The sequence below is a fragment of the Schistocerca serialis genome, chromosome 1 (assembly GCF_023864345.2).
Source record: "Schistocerca serialis cubense isolate TAMUIC-IGC-003099 chromosome 1, iqSchSeri2.2, whole genome shotgun sequence".
Lineage (NCBI taxonomy): Eukaryota > Metazoa > Arthropoda > Insecta > Orthoptera > Acrididae > Schistocerca > Schistocerca serialis.
In genome coordinates, this window is record NC_064638.1 from 1,063,881,440 (window position 1) to 1,063,908,472 (window position 27,033).

Genomic DNA, 27,033 nt, shown 5'->3' on the forward strand with positions numbered 1-27,033 from the left:
CAGCTTTATGCATGTCATCCTCTGTTTCAATGCCATTATCATCCGAGAGTGTCTGGATATGCTGTTTCAATCCACTTACTGATTTAACGTAAGACCAGAACTTCCTAGGATATTCTGTCAAGTCGGTACATAAAATTTTACTTTCAAATTCACTGAACACTTCACACATAGCCCTCCTTACGCTAACTTTGACATTGTTTAGCTTCTGTTTGTCTGAGAGGTTTTGGCTGCGTTTAAATTTGCAGTGAAGCTCTCTTTGCTTTCGCAGTAGTTTCCTAACTTTGTTGTTGAACCACGGTGGGTTTTTTCTCATCCCTCACAGTTTTACTCAGCTCGTACCTGTCTAAAACGCATTTTACGATTGCCTTGAACTTTTTACATAATCACTCAACATTGTCAGTGTCTGAACAGAAATTTTCGTTTTGATCTGTTAGGTAGTCTGAAATCTGCCTCCTATTACTCTTGCTAAACAGATAAACCTTCCTCGCTTTCTTTATATTCCTATTTACTTCCATATTCAGGGATGCTGCAATGGCCTTATGATCACTGATCCCCTGTTCTGTGCTTACAGAGTCGAAAAGTTCGGGTCTGTTTGTATCAGTAGGTCCAAGATGTTATCTCCACGAGTCGGTTCTCTATTTAATTGCTCGAGGTAATTTTCGGATAGTGTACTCAGTACGATGTCACTCGACACTCTGTCCCTACCACCCATCCTAAACATCTGAGTGTCCCAGTCTATATCTGGTAAATTGAAATCTCCACCTAAAACTGTAACATGCTGAGGAAATTTATGTGAAATGTATTCCAGATTTCCTCTCAGTTGTTCTGCCACTAATGCTGCTGAGTCGGGAGGTCGGTAAAAGGAGCCAATCATTAACCTAGCTCGGTTGTTGAGTGTAACCTCCACCCATAATAATTCACAGGAAGTATCCACTTCTATTTCACTACAGGATAAACTACTACTAACAGCGACAAACACGCCACCACCAGTTGCATGCAATCTATCCTTTCTAAACACCGTCTGTGCCTTTGTAAAAATTTCGGCAGAATTTATCTATGGCTCTAGCCAGCTTTCAGTACCTATAACGATTTCAGCTTCAGTGCTTTCTAGCAGCGCTTGAAGTTCCGGTACTTTACCAATGCAGCTTCGTCAGTTTACAATTACAATATCGATTGCTGCTTGGTCCCCGCATGTCCTGACTTTGCCCCACACCCTTTGAGCCTGTTGCCCTTTCTGTACTTGCCCAAGGTCAGATAACCTACAAAACCGCCCAGTACACGCCACACAACCCCTGCTACCCGTGTAGCCGCCTGCTGTGTGTAGTGGACTCCTGACCTATCCAGCGGAACCCGAAACCCCACTACCGCATGGCGCAAGTCGAGGAATCTGCAGCCCACACGGTCAAAGAACTGTCTCAGCCTCTGATTCAAACCCTCCACTCGGCTCTGTACCAGAAGTCCGCAGTCAGTCCTGTCAACGATGCTGTAGATGGTGAGCTCTGCTTTCATCCCACTAGCGAGACTGGTAGTCTTCACCAAATCAGATAGCCGCCAGAAGCCAGAGAGGATTTCCTCTGGATCCATAGTGACACACATCATTGGTGCCGACATGACCGACCACCTGCAGATGGGTGCACCCTGTACCCTTCATGGCATCCGGAAGGACCTTTTCCACATCTGGAATGACTCCCCCCAGTATGCACACGAAGTGCACACTGGTTTTCTTCCCCTCCCTTGCAGCAATATCCCTAAGGGACCCTATTACGCACCCGACGTTGGAGCTCCCAACTACCAGTAAGCCCACTCTCTGCGACCGCCCGGATCTTGCAGACTGAGGGGCAACCTCTAGAACAGGACAAGCAGCCATGTCCAGCCGAAGATCAGTATCAGCCGGAGACAGAGCCTGAAACCAGTTAGACAAACTGGAGAGGCCTTCCGTTCAGCCCTCCGGAATGTGTTTCGCCCCCTGCCACACCTCAAGACGACCTCAGCCGAAGATCAGTATCAGCCGGAGACAGAGCCTGAAACCAGTTAGACAAACTGGAGAGGCCTTCCGTTCAGCCCTCCGTAATGTGTTTCGCCCCCTGCCACACCTCAAGACGACCTCCCACTCTACCACGGGTGAGGGGTCAGCCTCAATGTGGGCAGTATCCCGGGCAGCCACAGCCACAGTCCGATCGGGGGATGCGTCGTACAAGCTGGCCGTCCCCGACAAACCCCCATCCAGACCCCCACAGTGATGCCCATTGGCAACAGTCTCAAGCTGTGTGACCAAAGCCAACACTGCCTGAAGCTGGGAGCGAAGGGATGCCAACTCAGCCCGCATCCGAACACAGCAGTCGCTGTCCCTATCCGTGCTAAATACTGTTGTGCAAAGAACGTCTGAACTAATCTACGGAGAGCACAAACAATTTGACACAAAATTTAAATGGTTATTAAAATACAAAACTGCCTAGTAAATGCAGTAATGCTGCTACTTGCGCACTGCTGACACACTGCTCGGTGGCAGAAGGCCATATTTGCACAATATATGACTGATTCTATCCATCACCTTGGGATATATGGCAGAAAGGCATATCTGCCATTTCTTCTTCTGACGTGTCACTTCGCCAAGTGTTATATTTCTTGACACTTTGTTTGTAACTGGTTGAGTAAACACTGCTCATCAGAATGCTTATCACACATTGCCTCTTGTGTCCGAGGTGCTGTGGCTTACATATTTGTCTTGTCAGTGACACAAATGTACTAATAATTCCTCTTTTCTGGATCTGGTGAGGATTCAGCAGTTTGTGCAGGTATCAGTCCATGTGTGTCTACTTTACACACTGTGTCCCAGGTCCTGACAATTCCTCATAACCAGCACTTCTAAAATGAGTAACTGTTGGCCCTCTTCTACCTCCACAGTCAATTTTATGATGGCGTAGAGACTGTTCAGGCATCTTGAAAAGTCACCAATCTGTTTCTCACCATGACTCCACAACACAAAACTCTGTCAACATATCAGTGCCCCATCTTAGATTTACAATATGTCAAGTATGATGCCAGTCTTTCGAAATGCTCCGTGAGGAAATTTGTCACCAATGGACCAAGCAGACTATCCATGGCAGTGCTGTCCAGCTGTTCGTAAAAATCACCTTTCCACATGATGTGGCTTGTGGTACGATAGGCATAAAAGAGCTTGCAGATATCACGTGGGAAAATGAAACTGATATGCTCCAGAGCATCTCTATGCGGGCAAGATGAATTTCCCTTCTTCTTAAAGACAGGATTGTCACATATCCTGTCACCAAGCATTTTAGAGCTACTACATGTCACCGATGATGGGCTGTACAATTGCCTTCTTCGCTTAATGATACTTGGCAGGTGAGTAGAGGGAGCAAGAAAAGTGCAAGTAGTATTTTTTTTTTTTTTCTCTTCTTCTTTTCTTTGCTTGTGCGCAAGTCTACTTTTACGGAGAAAAACGCACCCCGAAAGGTAATTTGACATACTACATTTAGAGGGAACATGTTCATAATGATCATACATAAAACATACTAACATATATTTTTCCCCCACTCTTGGGCACAGCTTCACAAAGGCATTCACTGCTCTTCCCTTTCTTGCAAGTATTTTGTCATCTAGAGAGATGATCTGACACTAGCAAGCCAAGGTAGCAGAATTTGTTGACTACATTCAACAAGAAGCCATCCAATCTTATGGCAGACATACCTGTGTACCATTGAGCCATAATAACAGTCTTCTTCACATTCACAGACATAGGGAAGGGCTTAGACACAGAAGCAAATTTATCCATAAGCCTTTGAAGGTAGCTTTGAGTAAGAGCTACGAAGGCTGCATCAACAATGAATACAAGGCTGCTTACAAATAATTCCTTACTATAGTGCCTATCTCTGAGTAGTAAGAAAGTTGTTTGCGATCAGCTGTGATTGTAGCTGGATGCCTAGTTCTGTTTCACAGAAAGCAACATTGAGAAGTAATGAGAAGGCTGTACCATGGAGGGGGGAGGGGGCAGTACACAACCTTGACAAAATCCTCTTTGCATAACAAAAGAATCTAATGTGACTCCTCCAAATACCACAGCACCCTCCATATCACTGTGAAAAATTTGTATCGTCAGAAGTTTTGGAGGGCACCCTATCATTACTAGTAAAGTCTCGTATACAGCTCCTACCTGCTGACTGTGCCAAATGCCTTATTTTAGTAGATGAAAGCAATGAATAATGAGGGCGGTTTTCTGCTTGTAGCATTTTCCTTAATTGAAACCCACACTGAGACTCAGGGTACAAACACTTGGCAAGCTTTTCCTGACTGTCAAACACCACATGGATACACTCTTTCCCAGTGATATTCAGCCTTGAAATTCTGAAGCAGCAATTGCGATCACTGCAGTCATCTGTACCTTTGTACAGAGTGTATGTTGGGACAGTACCCTCAGTCCAACATTTCAATAAAAGGTTGTGGAGCACTGGGAGCAGCAGTGTCAATTTGACAAATTTTGTGTGAATGTTGTCTTACAGGACATTTCCTGCATTTAAACAGTTCTCTGAATCTGCTGCTTAGTAGGAATGGCCTCCAGTTCATGGTAAGTTGTCAATCGAGTAATTTCACCTATTGCTTTTGGGCTGATGTGGGCCAGATGTTAGCACGGGCTGGTGTATGTTCCACCCATTTTTATAGATATCGGTTACAATTCTGATGACTATTCCAGCCACCTCTTTAAGTGGTGGCTGTCTTCGTAGGGGTGTGTTCAGGGCCCTTTTGATGCCTGAAAACACTGCATCAATGTTCCCAACACTAACACACTACTGTATACTTGCACAAAGTTTCTGCCAGTATGTGTTAATGCAGTCATGGATGATGCGCTGAACAATTGCCTTCTTCACTTACAAGGGAACATTCCCAAGTGTAAATAACCAATCTTAGTGATACTTGGCAGGTGTGAAGAGGGAGCAAAAAAATGCAATAAGTACTTCTTTGGGTTCGTATGCAAGTCTACTTTTAAGGAGAAAAACACACCCCGAAAGGTAATTTGGCATATTACATTTAGAGGGAATATCTCCATAATGATCATACATAAAAAATGTTTTTCACTTCACACTTGATGTGTAATTAACATTCTTGAAAACTGTATAGTCAACTTTTGTATTAATCTGAAAATTTTCAGAACACACACCATCATTAATGAATTCTGAAAAATGAAAACCTTTGTTATAAGATTAATTAAAGAAGCTTTCAAGCCCCATACATCCATGTGCAATATATCTGATTTCTGAAGTAACATTTTTGGAAACTAAGCTGTATGCAAAGTGCTATTGGAGTAGTTTCAAAAAACTAATTAAAATATCTAACAATTCATTATTAATCTAATTATTCATTTTACTTATGATTGGTTTTATGTTTTAAATTGTAATTACAGTTTACAATTTTATTGTTTTTTTAGTTTACCATATCATATACGTGTATTTTGTTAGATTAAAATAAAAGGTAACACATTATTATGATACAAAAACATTACAATAATGACATTCTGTAATAAAAAGCTTAAAACATAACTTTTTTACAACACGCACATAAAATAAATAAAATGTCTTCATATGCACTACTGGACATTAAAATTGCTACACCAAGAAGAAATGCAGATGATAAACAGGTATTCATTGGACAAATATATTATACTAGAACTGACATGTGATTACATTTTCACGCAACTTGGGTGCATAGATCCTGAGAAATCAGTACCCAGAACAACCACCTCTGGCCATAATAACGGCCCTGATACGCCTGGGCATTGAGTCAAACAGAGCTTTGACAGCATGTACAGGTACAGCTGCCCATGCAGCTTCAACATGATACCACAGTTCATCAAGAGTAATGACTGGCGTATTGTGACAAGCCAGTTGCTCGGCCACCATTGACCAGACATTTTCATTTGGTGCGAGATCTGGAGAATGTGCTGGCCAGGGCAGCAGTCAAACATTTTCTGTATCCAGAAAGGCCCGTAAACGACCTGCAACATGCGGTCGAACATTATCCTGCTGAAATGTAGGGTTTCGCAGGGAACGAATGAAGGGTAGAGCCACGGGTCATAACACATCTGAAATGCAACGTCCTCTGTTCAAAGTGCTGTCAATGAGAACAAGAGGTGACCGAGACGTGTAACCAACGGCACCCCATACCATCACGCCGGGTGATACACCAGTATGGCGCTGACAAATCCATGCTTCCAATTTGCATTCAACGCAATGTCACCGAACACGGCTGTGACCATCATGATGCTGTAAACAGGACCTGGATTCATCCGAAAAAATGACGTTTTGCCATTCGTGCACCCACGTTCATCGTTGAGTACACCATCGCAGGCGCTCCTGTCTGTGATGCAGTGTCAAGGGTAACCGCAGCCATGGTCTCCAAGCTGATAGTCCATGCTGCTGCAAACATCGTCGAACTGTTCGTGCAGATGGTTGTTGTCTTGCAAACGTCCCTATCTGTTGACTCAGGGATCGAGACGTGGCTGCATGATCCATTACAGCCGTGCTGATAAGATGCCTGTCATCTCGACTACTAGTGATATGAGGCCGTTGGGATCCAGCACGGCATTCCGTATTACCCTCCTGAACCCACCGATTCCATATTCTGCTAACAGTCATTGGATCTTGACCAACGTGAGCAGCAATGTCCCAATACGATAAACCGCAATCGCGATAGGCTACAATCCGACCTTTATCAAAGTCGGAAATGTGATGGTACTCATTTCTCCTCCTTAAAAGAGGCATCACAACAACGTTTCACCAGGCAACGCCGGTCAACTGCCGTTTGTGTATGAGAAATCGGTTGGAAACTTTCCTCATGTCAGCACGTTTTAGGTGTCGCCACCGACGCCAACCTTGTGTGAATGCTCTGAAAAGCTAATCATTTGCGTATCACAGCATCTTCTTCCTGTCAACTAAATTTCGCATCTGTAGCACGTCATCTTCATGGTGTAGCAATTTTAATGGCCAGTAGTGTAATATATACAATGTACAACCCAAATTCAGCACAATTTCAAATTGGGTGATCCTCTAAATACCCTGATACGCATTAGGCATATTTCAGTACATTGGTAAGTGTTGGTGAAGAGAATTGATTTTGGTCTAGTGACAGCAGTTTGAGTATATTGTTTCTCAAGTGGAGATTGACATAATAATTACTTAGAACAACTAGATCTGGAAATAAGGTGACGAAGCTCTTCAAACTTCAAAAGCCGTATATGTCCCATGGCTCTAGCTGAGCCATTGAGCTCTTTGAGATTACCAGGTGACAAAGTTCCTAGTCTACAGGTATGATACTCTAAACCAGGACTGGTAAAGTGTGGCCTGCATGCCACTCCCCTCCAGCAACCACTTCCCCCTCCAAGTTTACTCACACCATGTCATCACGGCCACTCTGCAGCACATGGTGCACTTGCACATCAGCAGCCAGGAGGGCTGCCAGTATACAGCAATGATTGCACTTACATCCCAGGTGTCAATTCTTTCCGGACTCTATCACCAAATATTTCTACTGTTGAAGGCTCCTTAGTTTTACAAAGACTGATTTGTTTCTGCTTGGTGTTTTATCAGAATGAATCATTCTGGGCGCAAGCCCCACTTTTGTCACTACTAGTATATAATCAGTGTCACAGACAGGACTGTGGAAGGAGCGCATGAGGATAAAATGACTGAGAACCTTCCTCTTCCTAAAATAAGACCTCATTGATGCCAGTGTCTGAAGTAAAGATGGATCCAGAAAACCTTGTGCCTAACCTTACCTTTAAAGTATGTGTTGGTGACACGCACTTGATACTTGGCACAAAATTCAAGGAGGCATAAACCGTTTCATTCTCATTGCCCAACCAATGTATGCCCAAGTTGTCTGGCCAAGCAGCAGAATCACTTCTGATAAGGGCATTGGAATCATCTAGAATAGACAGTCAGTCCCCAGCGTGCACTCCTTGCACCACTTCACGGAACTGTTCCTGTAAGTCTGCAGTCGAGGTCAGTGCTGATGCACATTGACTATCAGATGAAATCCAGATCTGGATTTGAGAATCTTCACTGCAAACCACCAGTTAAATCTTTGCATAAAAATTTCTTAGTTCATTTGCGATGTCAAACTCATATAAAATTCCAAGGTTTCGACGATATCCACCATCATCTTTACCAGGGACTAAAACTGACTGTCATGACTGGCAAAGTTCTGTCTTTCATAGCCATTGAATGGCATCCAATTGGTTGGACTACATCATGGAGGCATGAACAGAGGTGGTTCGCTTTAAGTCCATAGATTTTGCTCGTGCTCCTATCTGGCGCTGCTTGCAGCACCTTATATCGCATCAGTTGGTGAGAGTACTCCTCTGTGTTTTTTCCTTGTCAAGAGCACACTTCCATGCACTGCTAAGTGCATAGCTTGTTTTCACATAGTCAGATTTCAACAGCTTCTCTGATCACAAAGTCCCAATAGTTCGAAGCATGGGCCAGTATTCTTGTTTTGTTCAAATGAGATCTTGTGTTTATTTAACAAGCTGCACTCTGCCACTGTTGTTTTATGAAAGTGCCTCTATTTAAGGTGACATTGACACTCGATGCGATGATTGGCAACCATTCATATAGACTGGCCCACATAACTTTTGCCACACACACATGGGATGTTATAAATTCCCAGCACTCTCAGGCAAAGATTATATTTAACAGGTCACAATATTTCTTTAATTTTTCTGGGTGACTGGAAGACTGGTCTGATTCCTTGCCTGTTTAGGACTCTACCTACCTTGCTACATGTTGCACTCACATACTAAGGGTACGTACATGTTTTCGATATTACTTAGCTCTGAAGAAGAATATAGTTCAAAAGCTTCATTTTTAAAAAATGGAGGGGAAAAACAGGGTTAAACTTTTATTTCTTTCCTTTCTAGCATTTTTCATCCTAACTCTTCCCTTCACATTTCTGTTGTCTGCCTTTTTTCTTAGTTCTCTTCATTACCTCCAGAGATTAAAAGTTAAACAAAATATACCATGGTGTTCTTAGCTTTATTGCAAGTAATGCTGTAATAAAATTTTTATTACAGCATTATTAGTGTTAAATCTGAAAATTGCCTAATTTGACCAAAACTGGTAAGTTGATAAAAGTGATCTAAACTGTTTTATTCATTAAATAATAAAACAGATCGTTGACTTCTGATGCAACAAAATGCTGTCTTCATGTAATATGATCCAGTCCACATTTAATGTGGTGTGGAATGCCTAATAAGTAAATGTATGAGAAAACATATATTTACATAAAAATTATGATATACTAAGCATGCTCCACAATCACTAATTTCACATGTAAAGATATTCACTCATGAGCAATTGGAGATACCAGCTGTATTGGGAAAATAGTGCTATCTTACAGCAAATGGAGTATTACAGACAGAACATGGGAGCTCAAATAATGAGACATTCCATCTTCAATGTTGTGTAGACAGATGGCTCTTCATTTTAACAATGTACTATGAGTAGCTTAATTCATGGAAAACCTTTGTCACCAGAATCAACTACTGTGGGCAACAATGTGCTGATGACACATGTCATCGTAAACTATTGAAGTCTGTAAAAGCAGAAAAACAAATCACAGAACAGAGCACTTGCTAATTCAATGCTGGGCAAAAGCAACTGATGAGTAACTATCATTCACAATCAGCTATTGATTATGCAAGACAGAAGCCAACACCACATATATGTTCCTCTGCTCACCCCATCAGAAGACATAAGAAATTATCGACATAAGAAATTATCAACAGCACAAGAACACTCGCATGGATGCTAGAAACATTGACAATGGTCACCAAGACTGCTAAGGCATGGCACATGTATGTACACACAGATGGATACAGTATGAACTGGTCAAAACCACATTACATGGTCCATCACACTTACTACAGGTCACCATTCAAGCAGCTGGTCAAGGAATCCTCATGTCGGAGCTGTTAATACAGGATACAATGGAACCCTTGGTACAACTAACATTGTCTTTCTCCAGTGAATGACACATAAACTGTCTATTAACATGCCGCCATTTGTTCACTTATGGCATTTGCAGGTAACCAGTAGCTTCAGTAAGATCCACTGGTCCCATATTGTGTCCATACTCTAACAAAGGTGTTCATGTAGACCCCAGCCCCCACAGTCACCTGACCTCACTCCTTCTAAGCACCCTGATACCCATCAAGCTGGATGTGTGTACTTTAGACCTGGCTCTAAGCACAGCGTCATGAGCAGCAGTTTAATGACCATGAATTTGGATGGCTCCTAACTGCTTCTTATGCCTTGTGAAAACAATGACTCCATAGCAAAATGGTGTGTTATATTCTATTAGCCAGGTATCTCTAATGCAATTGATTATGGGTTAAGAGGTGTGAACAGGTACACGATAAGTAAACAAAACATTACTTACTAGTCTTTTTATAGATTGATTTTCAATTTTACTTAATAAAGTGAAGAATCTCTCAGCAACTGTCAAGTCAACACCATGGTGCCTTGAAGTACAGCAGTAGTGACCATCATCTTGTAAGAGAAAAGAACTATTGATGCAAGCCTGACTGCTGAACACAGTCTCAACATACCTGAAAATCAGAATCATATATTTGATGTTTCAATTATTAGTATTTCAAAAGGCAAGATCACACTATAATTAGAAATGCAAATATGAAAACATATACTCCTCTACTACACATTTCAACCACACGCATGTCACAGCGCATTTCTCTAGTATTAAGAGATACTTGCATGTAAAAACAATTTCTTGTTTCGGAAAATTATATGGGGAAATAGGTATCTTGAGCCATGAATTGACAGGTCTTACACTGGGTGGGGGAGGAAGAGGAGACTCAAGCAGTATTAATGTACTTGGAGATTCACCGGCACGAAATACAAAATTCTGTAGTTCAAACAATGGAAACTCCAGGTCGGAATATCATCGTATTAGGAAAAGGATAGACTGCTACTCACCATAAAGATGACCCAATGAGTTGCTGGCTGTACTTTCTGAAATTTTTTGGTATGATTGTTTTTTAGAGTGAGATCACTCAATTTATGCTGTGATGGTTAGCTTAGCTCTAAATGGGATACTGCGCTTAGTCTAATAGTCAAGTTTTGAGAAGAGAAAGGGAATAGTTACGCATGACTTCCATTTTAATTTTTAGCTAGATTAAAGTCATTCAAGAGAAATTATGGGCCAATAGTAGTAGGAAAGAAAAGAAGCTTGTCTTATGAGATGAGTCACCTCTTACCATATGCAACTCAACAACCACTGCTTGCTGGGAAAGAAGACACAAATTGAGAACTGCTGTGAGCATTCTGAACTGAAGAATAAGTACCATATTTTTAATAAACTAATTGAATACTTTGAGAACACTGACAACTAATACATTGCAATCACTATTTAGTGGCATAAATACATTTTATTATGACCAACATTCACTGCTAGGTGAAATACATTACTTCACTGTGCCAAGAAGTCTTTCTTTGATAACAGTTTCTCTAAAAAATATAGACGAGCAGTTAATTCCAACGTTCACAAGTTCTTATCCATACCCACTCTTTTGTTTCTTAACATTTGCATAATGAGAGCAAAGTTAGACTTTTCACTTTTCGCTTCTCAAGTCTTGATTGTAAGACTTATTACACTATCCCCTTTAGAGCTAACAAAAACACTGCAGCACAGATAGAGGTACCTCACTCTAAAAGCCTGTCATACTTGTGTAATTACATTCTGTAAATTCTAAAGGAATGAGCTGAGAAGGACTGAGACATGCTGTTGTACAGAGGGCCATTAGAGTTTTTATTTAAAATGATGTTCAAAAATACACTGAGTAACTTTATTAGAATGTCTGCAATGAGACTTGAATCACAGTTACCTCAAATACAGAGTTTACACCCTGCCATCAATTTACTACAAACTAACGCTCAATCCTCAACCTATTACATTCAAACATTTTGTTTTCAATTTTTAAATTTTATTTAACTCCCCCTTTCATTGAAACTTAAGTTTAAATTATTTATCTCTTTAAGTCAAATTCTTTCAGGCTGTTATGATCAAAGCTCCTGATCATGTGTATAAAGCAAGTTGTCTATTTTGCCAGTATCAACCAACTTTTTCCTACTTAAGGCTGACTACAGGTATGTTTATGCTGCTAACTGACTACTCACATTGGCGGCACGGCACAGCAATGATTAAACAAGCCTGCTGAGTTTTATTTCACATTAAGCTTGCGGTATTGCTGCTCACCACACTGCTCACTACAATCCTTGTCAGGTGATGATCTTAAGCTGGTTTGTGTTTTGAGCCCCAATCCTCAATTTCAAGTGTGACTGGCTGCTTCAGTCACTCTAGTGGTGCTATTGTTTACAGGGTTGTTCCTCGCTTATGCAGTTTCTTGGGCACCATACATCTATGTCAACATCCACACACTGTAAATCACTGAATTACATCGCAGACAGTATTTACCACTGTCTCACGTATTAGGTTTTTTTCCTCTGTTGCAGACATGTATGCAGCATCTACTCTCATCTTAACCAGCCACTTAACGGAAATCATTTAGCTCCAATACGATGGATGTAGAGGAGTTAAGAGCAAAGTTTAACCTGGCTATAAATCACACTCTGGATGGGTACTGCATGTGTCGAGTACTTGTATTATGGATGGAAAAGACCCAAGTGGTTTAACAACTAAATTTGGAAAATGCTGATGAAACACAGATTGTGGCACTGTTGGCACAAAAATGAACATGGGAATGTCAATAAGCTTAAGTCAGTAGAAATTTGCCCATCTACAAAAAGACTGATGCGTGAAGCACACATGAACTTCCACCATCATGTTAGCAAAAGGTGTTGGCAAGAACACATGAAAATTCTGGTCCTACATAAAATCACTGAGTAGGTTGAAGGCTTCTATCCAGCCAATCATTGACCAGACTGATGTGACAATACAAGACAGTAAAGGAGATCAAATTATTCACACAGGAGGATGATACAGACAAATAATGGTTTGACTACTGCACAGACTCCCATATGGAAAGCATAGAAATAGTGATCCCTAGTGTTTAGAAGCAACCGAAAAGTGTTGAAAATAAAGAAAAAGTGACAAGGTCTGGATGGAATCCCAATTCGGCTTTACAGAGTGTAATCTCTGACACCGGTCCCTTGCTTAACTTGTGTTTATCGTGAATTTCTTGCACAATGCAAAGTTCTACGCAACTGGAAAAAAGCGCAGATGACTCCTGTTACAAGTAGGTTAAAAAAATGCATCAGCAAAATACAGACCAATATCCTTACATCAGCTTTCTGTACAATGCTTGAGCATAGTCTAAGTTTAAACGTAATACATTTCCTTTCAACAGTAAAGCTTCTGTCCTCATATCAGCACAGATTTGGAAAGTAGCGAAAGTGCGAAACTCAGCTTGCCCTTTCCTCACACATCATCCTGTGAGCAATAGATGAAAAGCAAGAGCCAGATTCCATATCCCTAGATTTCCAGTAAGTGTTTGACACAGTGCCCCAACACAGACTGGTAACAAAGGTCTGAGTGTTTGGAATAAGTTCCCAGATACGCGAGTGGCTCGAAAACTTCTGACACAATAGAAATCAGTGCATTGTTCTGGATGGGGAGTGTTTGTCAGAGAAAATGATATCATCAGTGGTGCCCCAAGGAAGTGTGATAGAATCACTCTTGTTCTCCATATAAATAAATGATCTGATGGATAGTGTGAGCAGCAATGTGCAAATGTTTGCTGATGCAGTAAGCATACATGATGACTTAGACAGAATTTCTATTTGTTGTGATGAATGGTAGCTTGCTCCAACATAGAAAAAGCATAAGTTAATGCAAATAAGCAGGGAAAACAATACCGTAATGTTTGAATACAGTATTAGTGGTGTGCTGCTCGACACTGTCATATTGATTAACTGTCTAGGCATAACATTGCAAAGTGACCGAAGTGGAACAATCACATAAGGTCAGCAATGCAGAAGGCGAATGGTTGACCTCAGTTTATTGGGAGAATTGTAGTAAAATATAGTTCATCTATAAAGGAGATCATGTACGGAATGCTACTGTGACCCATTCTTGATTACTGCTCGAGTGCTTGGGATCATCAATAGGTTTGATTAAAGCAGTGGTTCCCAAAACTTCTGAGAACACTTCCCCTGAAAAAGATCATACAGAAACCAATTACCCCCCCAACAGAGATTAACATCTAGTTTAAGTTTACATTGGGGAAAAAATTGTTTGAATATCTTTACATTCAAAATTATAGGGAAACACACAATACTTCACTAACATTCAAAAACAACTCTCACATGTGTTTGTAGGTGTTACATTAAACCAAGAAATAATAATAGCCAACAAAATAGTTGGTACTGCATATTTTTAATTTTTTTTAATATTGTATTCGGTCCCGATCGATGCACATCATTAATTGTCTTCAAAGTTCAATTGGTTCTTTACTTTTGTTTTCACTGTCACCATAGTTACAAATCCATTTTTACACCTAGAACTTGTGGCCAATGGAATCAGTATTCTTACAGCTTTTTCTGATAATAATGGATTCCTGGCACCAGTCTTTCTCCAAAGTGTTGCTAATTCTGTGTTAGAGAAATATATTTTCTATGTGTTGTCTTCACAAAGTTCAAGAAATACTGCTTGGGCTTGAACTTCACTATTTGAAAATGTTTCATCATTCACTGAAAATTGTCTTAAAACCCAGATATTTACTTGTTGGGAGTTCAGGAAAGTAGTTACTGACTGAATTTATTACTGAAAACTTGTGCTGGTTTATTTCATGTCCAAATGAACACTTTCCATTGCTTCCGACGAGCATCATTGTCAGTTCTGAAAATACTGAAATTTCAAACTTCAGCACTGTATTAGTGAAGCCTCAATCTGCGAATAAAACTGGTAGCTTTATCTTCTGCTGTCAAAATATTCATTATATTTCCTTGCAAGCGCAAAGTTAGGCATATTTATCTACACAAAGAAGCCCACAGCATACATCATTTCAGAAATAATTGTATTATTTGTTGTTTCTGCATGTAGAGCTGTCTCCTTTTCTGTCTTCACCCTTTGTGGAAGGCAAGTTATTTGTTGTCAAAGTACGAGTTCACTTGTGTCCAATGACTCCAGGAACTAAGATTCTTCTCTCAGCTCTTCTCTGCCTGACTGATTAATGGTATACTTTCAGGTGTTCAGCCAGGTTGATGTTCCTATTTTATGCAACTATTTTAATGATGGAGCCAGCCGTCTTCTTCAGGTGCTGCTAGTTCTGCTGTTATGTGTACTTGCTGCCTGGACCCCAACCAGACCGTGAACTATTGTTGGCTTTGTGTTGCTACTTATAGTAGATTGTGAGTTCAACTCTTGATGCCTACTATGTCCTTGATGCTCTTTTGTTTTTCAGACTCCACGTTGTCTCAGTATTCCCCACTTCTGGTAGATATCATGGCCAGACCCAAGCATTACTTAAGCTGAATCTTCCCTCCCAGTGTTTTATGTTTACTGACACCTTTATTTTGATACACTCCTTAATCATGATGCCCAGAAACTTGGTATTTGTACTAAGATATTGCTCTCACTATATTTGTCCCAGGAATCTATAGTTTTCTCTGCATATATCGAAGAATGTTAGCTGGCTCTCTTTTTAAAGTACCATCACTAATTTTACATTAGGTTGAGTTGAGTTTAAAAAGTTCCGTGAACTCTTCAACATATTCTATTCCATGTGGCCATGTCCACAGATGTATCATCCACATATCAGTAAGAACATGTTGGTTTAAACTTGGCAGATCCTAATGCCTTTGTTTCAAAGTGTTCCATGTGCAGGTTCACAACAAAAGGCAATGATGGACTACACATTGCCACATTATCAGTTTGTTCATAATATTTTCCACTGAATAGGAAATGAGTTGACAGTAGAATAGGTGATATAAAGGTCAGGAAAGGAGTCACAGAACTTTATGGCTATTAGTTCCATGGATTCAGCAGGTGGGACACTCAAAAAGATGGAAACTACATCAAAGCTGGCCATAACATCTTTCACCTGAAGCCACTCATGTACAAAAGTAGCCGAGATGTGAATGTGGTGTTTGCACTTGCCCACATATTCATTGCACGGAGCTGGTTTATGGACCAATTTAATGATTTAAACAAATAATTCAGCCTAAGGCTTGTAGTAGAAGAAACTGTTAAAAAGAACCAATTTTCCCATGTATGCAGTTAATCGAAAGAGTTAAGTTTTAATTCAATTTCTGTAAATTTAACTTTAAACAATGTGTAGTTTCAGTACCTATTATTGTGAGGATATATAAGGGCCCAATTTTTGGTCACGAGACAGTCCGTCTACGGCCGAGTTTCAGACGAGGAACCTGTGTTGGTTAGAATGACAACAACGCATCGACTTAAGAGTGTAGTAAGTGTTACATAATTAGGCCATGTGTCAAAACAGTGACAGTGTGTGCTCCATACGTACCTTTCTATTCTTCAAGAACTGTGAATTTGTGTTTAGGTTTTTACTGCTCATAGATATTCAACAGTAAACTATTGTAGCAGTATGTGGATGTTTGCCTGAAACTATTAATGAGGCATATCGAAAGTTAAACAATAGTGCACTGGCCATATATTAAATGTGTATATTGGGGGGGGCGGGGGGGAGGGGGGGGGGGGCGGGGGGTTGTGAAATGTAACTGTGCATCTGTTGGTTACATCACTTAAAGTAGTCCGTGTTTGACTTCCACACCCCATTTTTCAGCCAGTATGTCGACACTGAGGGCAATCAACAAACGATGAAACAAAGTAGGTGAACCGTTACAAAGTGTGTACGTAATTTATGGAGGTTTTTTTACAATTACTGGTCAGTGGTACCTCTTCTACCACTACAAAAGAAACAAACAATAGAAAACGCAGAATGGAATGTAACAATATTGTGAGAAGGAAAGTTGCTGCTCACCATATAGCAGAGAGGTTGAGTCGCAGATAGGCACAACAACGAGACTGTCAATAATATAGCTTTCAGCTAGTAAGGCCTTCGTAAAAACTAGACAGCAAAAACACACAAACACACACTTCACACAAAGGCAACTCTCACACATGACAGCAGTCTCAGGCATTTGAGGCTACACTGCGAGCAGCAGCACCGGTGCACAATGGGAGTGGCAACAGGGTGGGGTTAAGGAGGAGGCTGAGGTGGGGAAGGGGAGGAAAAGTAGGATAGAGGTGGCAGACAGTGACGCGCTGTTGGGGAGCGTGCTGGAATCCAGACAGAGAAAGACTGGATGGGAGAAACAATGATTAACGAAGGTTGAGGCCAGGAGGGTTCAAGAATGTAGGTTATATTACAAGGGAAGTTCCCACCAGCGCAATTCAGAAAAGTTGGTGCTGGTGGGAAGGATTCATACGGCACAGGCTGTGAAGTAGTCACTGAAATGAAGGATGTCATGTTTGGCAGTGTGCTCAGCGCCAGGGTGGTGGTGGTTGTTGGGATGTTTAAGGGGGACTAAACAGCGAAGGTCATCAGTCCCCCATTCCAAAATCAGGCGAGCCGAAAATCTACGGAGCAGGTAAAAACCAAAGGGGGAGGAGACGTCCCCCCAGGCGCTAAAAGAACACAAATGGAGCAACAAACACTACAGACAAGAACAGGACAGAGGAACACCAGACAGAAAGAAACAGAAGAAAGGAGGATGGCCGGAGACTGGTTGACTGACCACGAGAAAAAAAAGGGAAAGAGTCAACCATCTGACGGCACACCAGAACAGCAACAGACACAAGGACAAAAGACACAGAAAGGGAAAGGCGCAGGACCTCCCTAAATTGAACCATAAAAAGGACTACTACGGATAAAATGTAAAACATTGTCAGCCATGGAGGCATCGTCGGATAAAACCAAAGCCAAAGTGCCCGGGAGATTAAAAGATTGCCGGAGTGTGCGCAGTCGAGGACACTCCAGCAAAATGTGGCCGACCATCAGCCGGGACCCACACCGACACAAGGGGGGATCCTCCTGACGCAACAGATGGCCGTGCGTCAGGTATGTATGGCCGATGCGCAGCCGACACAGGACTACCGAGTCCCTGCGAGAAGCCCGCATGGAGGAACGCCACACATCGGTCGTCTCCTTGACAGCCCGCAGTTTATTCGGGGCTGTCATGCCACGCCACTCAGCAGCCCACATCCCAGTCAGCTTACGGCGCAACACCAGCTGCTGGTCGCAAGCTGTGAGGCCGATCTCCAAAGCTGGGGAGTCGATCGCCCCTTTGGCCAGCCTGTCAACACGTTTGTTCCCCGGGATGCCAACATGACCTGGCGTCCAAACCAAGACCACCGAACGACCAGAACGGGCAATGGCGGAAACAGACTCCTGAATAGAGGACACCAGAGGAGAAGAGGGATAGCAGCGGTCGATGGCCTGAAGGCTGCTCAGGGAGTCACTGCAGATGACGATGGACCTACCTGAGCAGAAACGCATATGCTCAAGAGCGCGCAAGATGGCCACCAGCTCTGCAGTAAAAATACTGCAGCCAGCCGGCAAGGAGCGTTGCTCAACATGGGCAGCGTGAGCAAAAGCGTAGGCAGTGCGACCATCAACCAGGGAACCATCAGTGTAGACCGGCTCACAGCCCGGAAATGATTCGAGGAGCGCAAGAAAACGGCGACGGAGGGCCACAGGCGGAACCGAGTCCTTAGGTCCCTGTGCCAAATCCAGACGGACGGACGGCCGGGACAAACACCAAGGAGGCGTAGGTGTATGGACCCGGAAGGGAGGCAGAAGAGGGAATGACCCCAGTTCTGACAGCAGGGACGGGACACGGACAGCTACGGAAAGCCCAGACCTAGGTCGCCGTTCGGGCAGATGGAGGACCATGGCAGGGAAAAGCAGGCGACGATTGGGATGGCCTGGCGAGCAATGTGCGTGGACAGCATAGTCGGCGAGCAGACGATGGCGGCGAATCCGCAGCGGGGGAACCCCGGCCTCCACCAGTAGACTATCCACGGGGCTAGTGCGAAAAGCGCCAGTGGCAAGCCGAACCCCACAGTGGTGTATGGGGTCTAACAACTTCAACACTGAGGGTGACGCAGACCCATAGGCCAGGCTCCCATAATCAAGCCGGGACTGCACAAGGGCTCTGTACAATCGCAGCAGCGTGCAGCGATCTGCACCCAAAGAGGTGTGGCTAAGGCAGCGGAGGGCGTTAAGGTGCCGCCAGCATTTTTGCTTCAGCTGAGTAACATGAGGAACCCATGTGAGCCGGGCATCAAACACGAGTCCCAAGAAGCGGCAAGTGTCCACCACTTCAAGCAACTGGCCGTCGAGGTAAAGGTCAGGATGAGGGTGGACCGTCCGACGCCTGCAGAAGTGCATAACCCGAGTCTTGGCAGCAGAGAACTGAAAACCATGAGCCAGAGCCCATGATGCTGCCTTGCGAACGGCCACCTGCAGCCTGCGTTCGGCGACTCCCGTAGTCGTGGAGCTAAATGAGATGCAGAAGTCGTCGGCTTACAAAGAAGGAGACACCAACGACCCCACTGCTGCAGCCAGACCATTAATGGCCACTACAAATAACGAGACGCTCAACACCGAGCCCTGCGGGATCCCATTTTCCTGTATATAAGAGGAACTAGAGGTGGCACCGACTTGCACCCGGAAAGAGCGGCGCAATAAAAAGCTTTGAAGAAAAGCCGGGAGCCAACCACGAAGACCCCACTCATGCAACGTGGCAAGGATGTGATGCCTCCATGTGGTGTCATACGCCTTCCGCAGATCGAAAAATACAGCAACGAGATGCTGACGTCGGGCAAAGGCCGTACGGACAGCAGATTCCAGCCGCACCAAATTGTCCACTGCAGACCGGCCCCAACGGAAGCCACCCTGGGATGGAGCGAGGAGACCGCGCGACTCAAGGACCCAACACAAACGCCGCCCCACCATACGTTCGAGCAATTTGCACAAAATGTTGGTGAGGGTAATGGGACGATAGCTGTCCACCGCCAGTGGGTCCGCACCGGGTTTCAAGATGGGGACAATAACACCCTCCCGCCATTGCGACGGGAACACGCCTTCGCTCCAAATGCGATTAAATATCGCGAGAATGTGTCTCTGGCAGTCCCTGGAGAGATGCTTCAGCATCTGTGCGTGGATGCAGTCTGGGCCTGGTGCTGTATCAGGGCAATCGGCGAGGGCGGCGAGGAATTCCCTCTCGCTGAAAGGTGCATTGTATGTTTCAGAACGACGCGTGTGGAATGAGAACGGCGTCCGCTCGGCTCGCTCCTTGAGAGAGCGAAAGGCGGGGGGATAAGTTGCAGTCGCAGAGCTCTTAGCGAAGTGCGCAGCAAGGTGTTCAGCAATGGCGGCAGCGTCCGTGCAGACAGCGCCGGCCAGGGAGATCCCAGGGACACCCGTAGGGGTCTGGGAGCCATAAATCCGCCGGATCCGGGACCACACGAGCGAGGGGGAGACACGGGAGCCCAGGGATGAGACGTACCTCTCCCAGCACTCCTGCTTACGCCGTGCAATAAGACGACGGGCGAAGGCACGGAGCCTCTTAAAGGCGATGAGGGTCTCCAGAGACGGGTGCCGCCTATGACGCTGGAGAGCCCGCCTACGGTCGCGAATAGCCTCAGCAATCTCCGGCGACCACCAGGGGACAGCCTTCCTCTGAGGGAGGCCAGAAGAACGGGGGATGGAAGCCTCGGCCGCTGAAATGATGGACGTGGTTAAAGCACGGACCACCTCGTCAATGTCACCCTGTGGGGGAGACTCAATGGTTGCAGCGGAAGTAAAAGCTGGCCAGGCAGCCCTGTGAAGAGCCCAGCGGGGCAAGCGCCCAGAAGAATGACACTGGGGCAGTGACAAATAGATGGGAAAATGGTCACTACCACACAGGTCAGGATGCACTCTCCAGTGGAGGGATGGGACAAGGCCAGGGCTGCAAATAGAGAGATCGATGGCCGAGAACGAGCCATGGGCCACACTGAAATGCGTGGGAGCACCGGTGTTCAAGAGGCTAAGGTCGAGCTGAGCCAACACATGCTCCACGGCCCGACCGCAATCATCGGAGACAGTCCCACCCCATAGAGGGTTGTGGGCATTGAAATCGCCCAGCAGCAAAAAAGGTGGCGGCAGTTGGGCTATCAGAGCAGCCAGGACATGCTGCGCGACAGCACCATCAGGTGGAAGGTAAATACTGCAGACGGTGATAGCCTGTGGCGTCCACACCCGAACAGCGACATCCTCTAAAGCTGTTTGTAGAGGTACAAACTCGCTGTGAAGAGAGTTAAGGACATATATGCAGACGCCACCAGACACCCTTTCATAAGCTGCCCGGTTCTTAAAATAACCCCGATAGCCACGGAGGGTGGGGGTTCGCATTGCTGGAAACCAAGTTTCCTGCAGAGCAATGCAAAGGAAAGGATGACGGCTGATAAGTTGGCGGAGCTCAGCTAGATGGTGGAAGAAACCGCTGCAGTTCCACTGGAGGATGGTATTAGCCATGGATGGGAAAGGCGTGAAGGGACTGGGGAGGCAGATTACGCCTCCGGGGCCCCTGCTGCTACTGAGTCACCACCTGGACAACAGCCATCCATTGCGTCCGAGGGACTGGCGAGATCCAGGTCCTCAGCGGATGCCAGAATCTCCACCTCATCTTCGGACGCAGAGGGAGAAGGTTGCGAAGGGACAGGTGCCACTGCAATTTCAGGATGCTTGGGAGCCTTTTTCTTCGACTGCTTTGCGCGCTGCGCCTTAGGTGGGTCTGGCTGGAAGGGCCTCACTGGGTCAGTCTCAGGGACTGAAGACGACCGTGACGCCCTACGACCAGCGACTGGTGGTTGTTTGACAAACTTGCGGGCGTCCGCTTTGGCACTGGGCAAAGCCTGGGATGGGAGGGCCCCAAGGGACCCCTTCCGGGCGAGAGGAGCCGAAGAAGGCTCACGCTTCTCCGGCTGTGAAGGGGGAACAGATGTCCCCGGTGGTTGGGGTGGTGTTGCTCCTGAAGGAGATGGAGCAGGAGCAACAGGGAGTGAAGTGCCCCCCCGCAACCAAGGGGGCCGGTGAATTTTGGCAGAGCTGAGAGCGAACTCGTGTTGCAGCAGCGGCATAGGTAGACATCATGGGCATTGGATGTAGCCGCTCATATTTCCGCCTTGCCTCGGTGTAGGTCAGGTGGTCCAGGGTCTTATATTCCATTATCTTCCTTTCCTTCTGGAAGATCCGACAGTCCGGTGAGCAGGGGGAATGGTGCTCTCCACAGTTAACACAGATGGGAGGCGGAGCACATGGAGTATCAGGATGCAAAGGATGTCCGCAATCCCGACACGTGATGCTGGAAGTACAGCGAGATGACATGTGCCCGAACTTCCAGCATTTAAAACACCGCATCGGAGGAGGGATATATGGTTTCACATCACAACGGTAAACCATCACCTTAACCTTTTCGGGTAAGACATCACCCTCAAAGGCCAAGATGAAGGCACCGGTGGCGACCTGATTATCCCTCGGACCCCGATGGACGCGCCGGACGAAGTGAACACCTCGTCGTTCGAGGATGGCGCGTAATTCATCGTCGGACTGCAGAAGAAGATCCCGATGGAATATAATACCCTGGACCATGTTCAGACTCTTATGCGGCGTGATGCTAACGGAAACATCCCCCAACTTGTCACAATTGAGCAACCTCCGTGACTGGGCAGAGGATGCCGTTTTGATGAGCACAGAACCAGAGCGCATCTTGGACAAGCCCTCCACCTCCCCGAACTTGTCCTCTAAATGCTCCACAAAAAACTGGGGCTTGGTCGACATGAACGATTCTCCATCAACCCGCGTGCACACGAGGTACCGGGATGAATATTCTCCACTGCCTTCTTTAGAAAGACGTTCCTCCCATGGAGTAGCTAGGGAGGGAAACGATCTCTGATCCAATTTCTTCTCGTTGAGGTTAGACCTCGATCGCTTAGAGACTGCTGGTGGAGGCCCACCAGCGATAGATGATGTACCACGCTTCATTGCGGGTCATCCGCCCTGATGCCACCTAATCCGACCAAGGGCCCTCCCCACGGGCGCCACCCAGCCACAGCAATAGCCACCTGGCAGGATGGTCATTGCCGGGAGTCCTGATGCCCCAGGGAGATGGGCATCTATTCCTTAGCATACGTGGGGAGTGAACGGCGCAGGCATCAGTAGAGCGATCCCTGTGTTGTCAGGGGGCTACAACCAAGAGGGTATATGGCGGCCCCACCACAACGGACTGGCTACCGTGCTGGATGTTAGGTGACATGTGGTCCATGGGCGTCGTCAGTGCAGAAAATGGCCCTGCACAGTGCTTGGCAGAAAGTGCACGCAGGAGCGCATCCATGCCCAAGCGATGGAGAGCGGGCAAGACTGCAATGCAACGACGAATAAGATGGTGAAAGTTCTCAATCGAACACGGACACAATGCACCAAGTAAGGCGCCCTTCCCCAATCGGCTCGCTCTTCGGAAAAATTTGGAAATATGGAGGTCAAACCCGACAGGGGACCATCACATAAGGCCGAAACGTTTGAGACTCCTTTTAGTCGCCTCTTACGACAGGCAGGAATACCGCGGGCCTATTCTAACCCCCGAACCCGCAGGGGGAAGCGACAGGGTGGTCTACTTGTTTCTTGGCCACAGTTTGTCAGTGGCCATTCATGCAGACAGACAGCTTGTTGGTTGCCATGCCCACAGAGTGCAGCACAGTGGTTGCAGCTTACCTCGTAGATCACATGACTGGTTTCTCAGGTAGCACTGTGTTTGATGGGATAGGTGGTGATGTTTGTGACTGGGCTGGAGTAGTTGGTGGTGAGTGGTGGAAGTATGTATGGGACAGGTCTGGCATCAAGGTCTATTACATGGATATGAGCCATTAGGCAAGGGGTTGGGAGCAGGGGTTGTGTAGGGATGGACCAATATATGGTGTAGGTTGTGTGAATGATGGAATACCAGTGTGGAAGGGGTGGGAAGGATAGTGGGCAGGACATTTCTCATTTCAGGGCCCAACGAGAAGTAGTCAAAACCCTGGCAGAAAATGTAATTCATTTGCTCCAGTCCTGGGTGGTACTGAGTTACAAGGGGAATGCTCCTCTATGGTCAGATGGCTGGACTTCGTGAGGTGGAGGGAGACTGCAAAGATAAGGCACAAGAGATCTGTTTTTGTACAAAGTTGGGAGGATAATTACGGTATACAGAGACTTCAGTGAGACTCTTGGTATATTTTGAGAGGGACTGCTCATCACTGCAAATGCAACCACCACAGTTGGCTAGGCTGCATGGAAGGGACTTCTTAGTAGGTTTGATACAGACAGAGGTACTGATGCAGCCATCTTTAAGGTGGAGGTCAACATCTAGGAAGGTGGCTTGTTGGGTTGAGTAGGACCAGGTAAAGAAAATTTATCCCACCCTCCAAAAGTCACTCCCACCACCACCACACACACTCCAGAACCTAAACAGACCTGAAAAACAGTCATTAACCTTTCCACCAGAAACTTGAGCCCAATGAAAAAAATCAGTCCTTTCCAAAGGCCCCACCTTTTGCCCCACTCCAAAATTCAATCATGCAGGACTTCTTAAAGACCTCCTCTCTTACTCCCAGTCCCTGCAGTGGAGACACTTTTTTGCCACCAACTATACCAATCAGACTCAACCAAAGACCAAAGTTGAACCCTGCCTAACTCAGTTTACACCTCCATCTAACTGTGACCCATCCCCACTCCCCCCAAATCACCCCCTGTTAACTTTCCAGAATTTCTTAACCTTGAACCTTGCCTCACCATCATTGCCCAAATCTCTTAATGTGCACACTAACCTTACATCTGCAGAAAGAACCACAGTCCACCACTTAAAAAGAGATCCCAACCTTATAATCCTGCCTGCACATAAAGGCTTCACCACTGCAGTTTTGAACCACAAGGATTGTCTGGCAGAAGGACTCTGCCAGCTGTCAGATACATCCAACTACAAACATTGCCACAGTGACCCCATTCCAGAAATCCAGAATGATTCCACCACTCCCAACACTCCTACCTTTTACATGCTTCCTAAAGTCAATAAAGCCAGCCACCCAGGATGCCCCCTTGTGGCCAGCTACTATGCCTCCACTGAGAGAATCTCTGTTCTTGTAGACCAACACCTTCAACCTATTACCCGGAACGTATTCTCCTATATAAAAGATACCAAATATTTCCTCCACCGACTCTCCACAGTTCCTGTCCCTTTACCACACAGTGCCCTGCTCGTCACTATTGATACCACCTCCCTTTACACCAACATCCCTAATGCCTATGGCTTTACTGCTATTGAACACTACTTTTGCCAACTTCTGACAGATTCCAAACTAACTACCCCCTTACTAGTCACCATGGCCAACTATATCCTCACCCACAATTACTTCTCCATTGAAGGCATTACCTACAAACAAATCGGGGATATTGCTATGGGCACCCGCACACCACCATCCTAGGTCAACCTATTTGTGGGCCATTTAGGGGAATCCTTCATAAACACACAGAATCCTAAACCTCTCACCTGATTCACGTTCACTGATGACATCTTTGCGAATTAGATCGAGAATGATAACACCCTATCCACATTCGTCCAGAATCTCAACTACTAATCCCCCATTTGCTTCATCTGGTTCTACTCAACACAACAGCTTCCTTCCCAGATGTTGACCTCCACCTTGAAGATGGTTACATCAGTACATAAGTCCGTATCAAACCTACTAACCACCAGCAATACCTCTACTCTGACAGCTGCCACCTGTTCCATACCAATAAGTCCCTTCCATACAGCCTAAGTCACCCATGGCCATTACATTTGCAGTGATGAGCAGTCCGTCTCTAAATATACCAAGGGTCTCAAAGAAGCCTCTGAAAACCTTGTACAAAAACAAATCTCTTGTGCCTTATCTTTCCAGTCTCCCACCATCTCACAAAGTCCAGCCGTCTGACCATAGAGGAACATTCCCCTCGTAACTCAGTACCACCCAGGACTGGAGCAAATGAATTACATTCTCTGCCAGGGTTTCGACTACCTCTCGTTGGGCCCTGAAATGAGAAATGTCCTGCCCACTATCCTTCCCCCCCCCCCCCCCCCTCCCGCACTGGTATTCCATCATCCACAGAACCTACACCATACACTCGTACAACCCTACACAACCCCTGCTCCCAACCCCTTTGCCTCATGACTCATAACCATGTAACAGACCTTGATGAAAGACCTGTCCCTTACATCCTCCCACCACCAATTATTCCAGTCCAGTCACAAACATCACCTACCCAATCAAATACAGGGCTACCCGTCAAACCAGTCATGTGATCTACAAGCTAAGCTGCAACCACTCTGCTGCACTCTATGTGAGCTGTCTGTCTGCATGAATGGCCACCGACGAACTGTTGCCAAGAAACAAGTGGACCACTCTGTTGCTGAGCACACTGCCAAACATGACATCCTTCATTTCAATAATTGCTTCACAGCCTGTGCCATATGGATCCCTCCCACCAGCATTAGCTTTTCTGAATTGCGCAGGTGGGAACTTTCCCTGCAATATATCCTACGTTCCCGTAACCCTCCTGGCCTCACCTTCATTGGTCATTGTCCTCTATCATCCAGCTTCTCCTGTGTGTGCATTCCACCACTACACAGCCCTCATTCATCCACCACACAGTCTTTTTACTTCTCTCCTTTTCCACTATCGCCTCCTCCCCCTCTTTCCACCTCGTCCCTGCAGGCTCCCCAACAGTCCGCCACCCCCACCCTACTACCCTCCCTTCCCCTCCCTGCCCCAGCCTCCTCCTTACCCCCACCCAGTAATCACTCCCATCACGCACTGGTGCTGCTGCTTATAGTGTAGCCTCAGTTGTCCGAGACTGCAGTTGTGTGTGTGAGTTGTGTTTGAGTGATTACATGTGGCGGTGTTTGTCGCCTAATTTTGACAAAGTACAAAAGAAAGTTGCGCACCGACTTACACCTTATCTAC

General features: G+C 45.4%; 1 protein-coding gene across 4 annotated transcripts in view; it reads right to left on the reverse strand.

The window, feature by feature from the left end:
- LOC126415634 (probable E3 ubiquitin-protein ligase HERC4) overlaps positions 1–27,033 on the reverse strand; it is a 222,530-nt gene that overhangs the window by 142,204 nt on the left and 53,293 nt on the right. For all 4 annotated transcript variants that reach the window (XM_050083444.1, XM_050083443.1, XM_050083445.1 and 1 more), the window contains exon 11: positions 10,450–10,618. In XM_050083444.1, the coding sequence (XP_049939401.1) occupies positions 10,450–10,618 (169 nt within the window). The remainder of the gene's footprint in view (positions 1–10,449; positions 10,619–27,033) is intronic.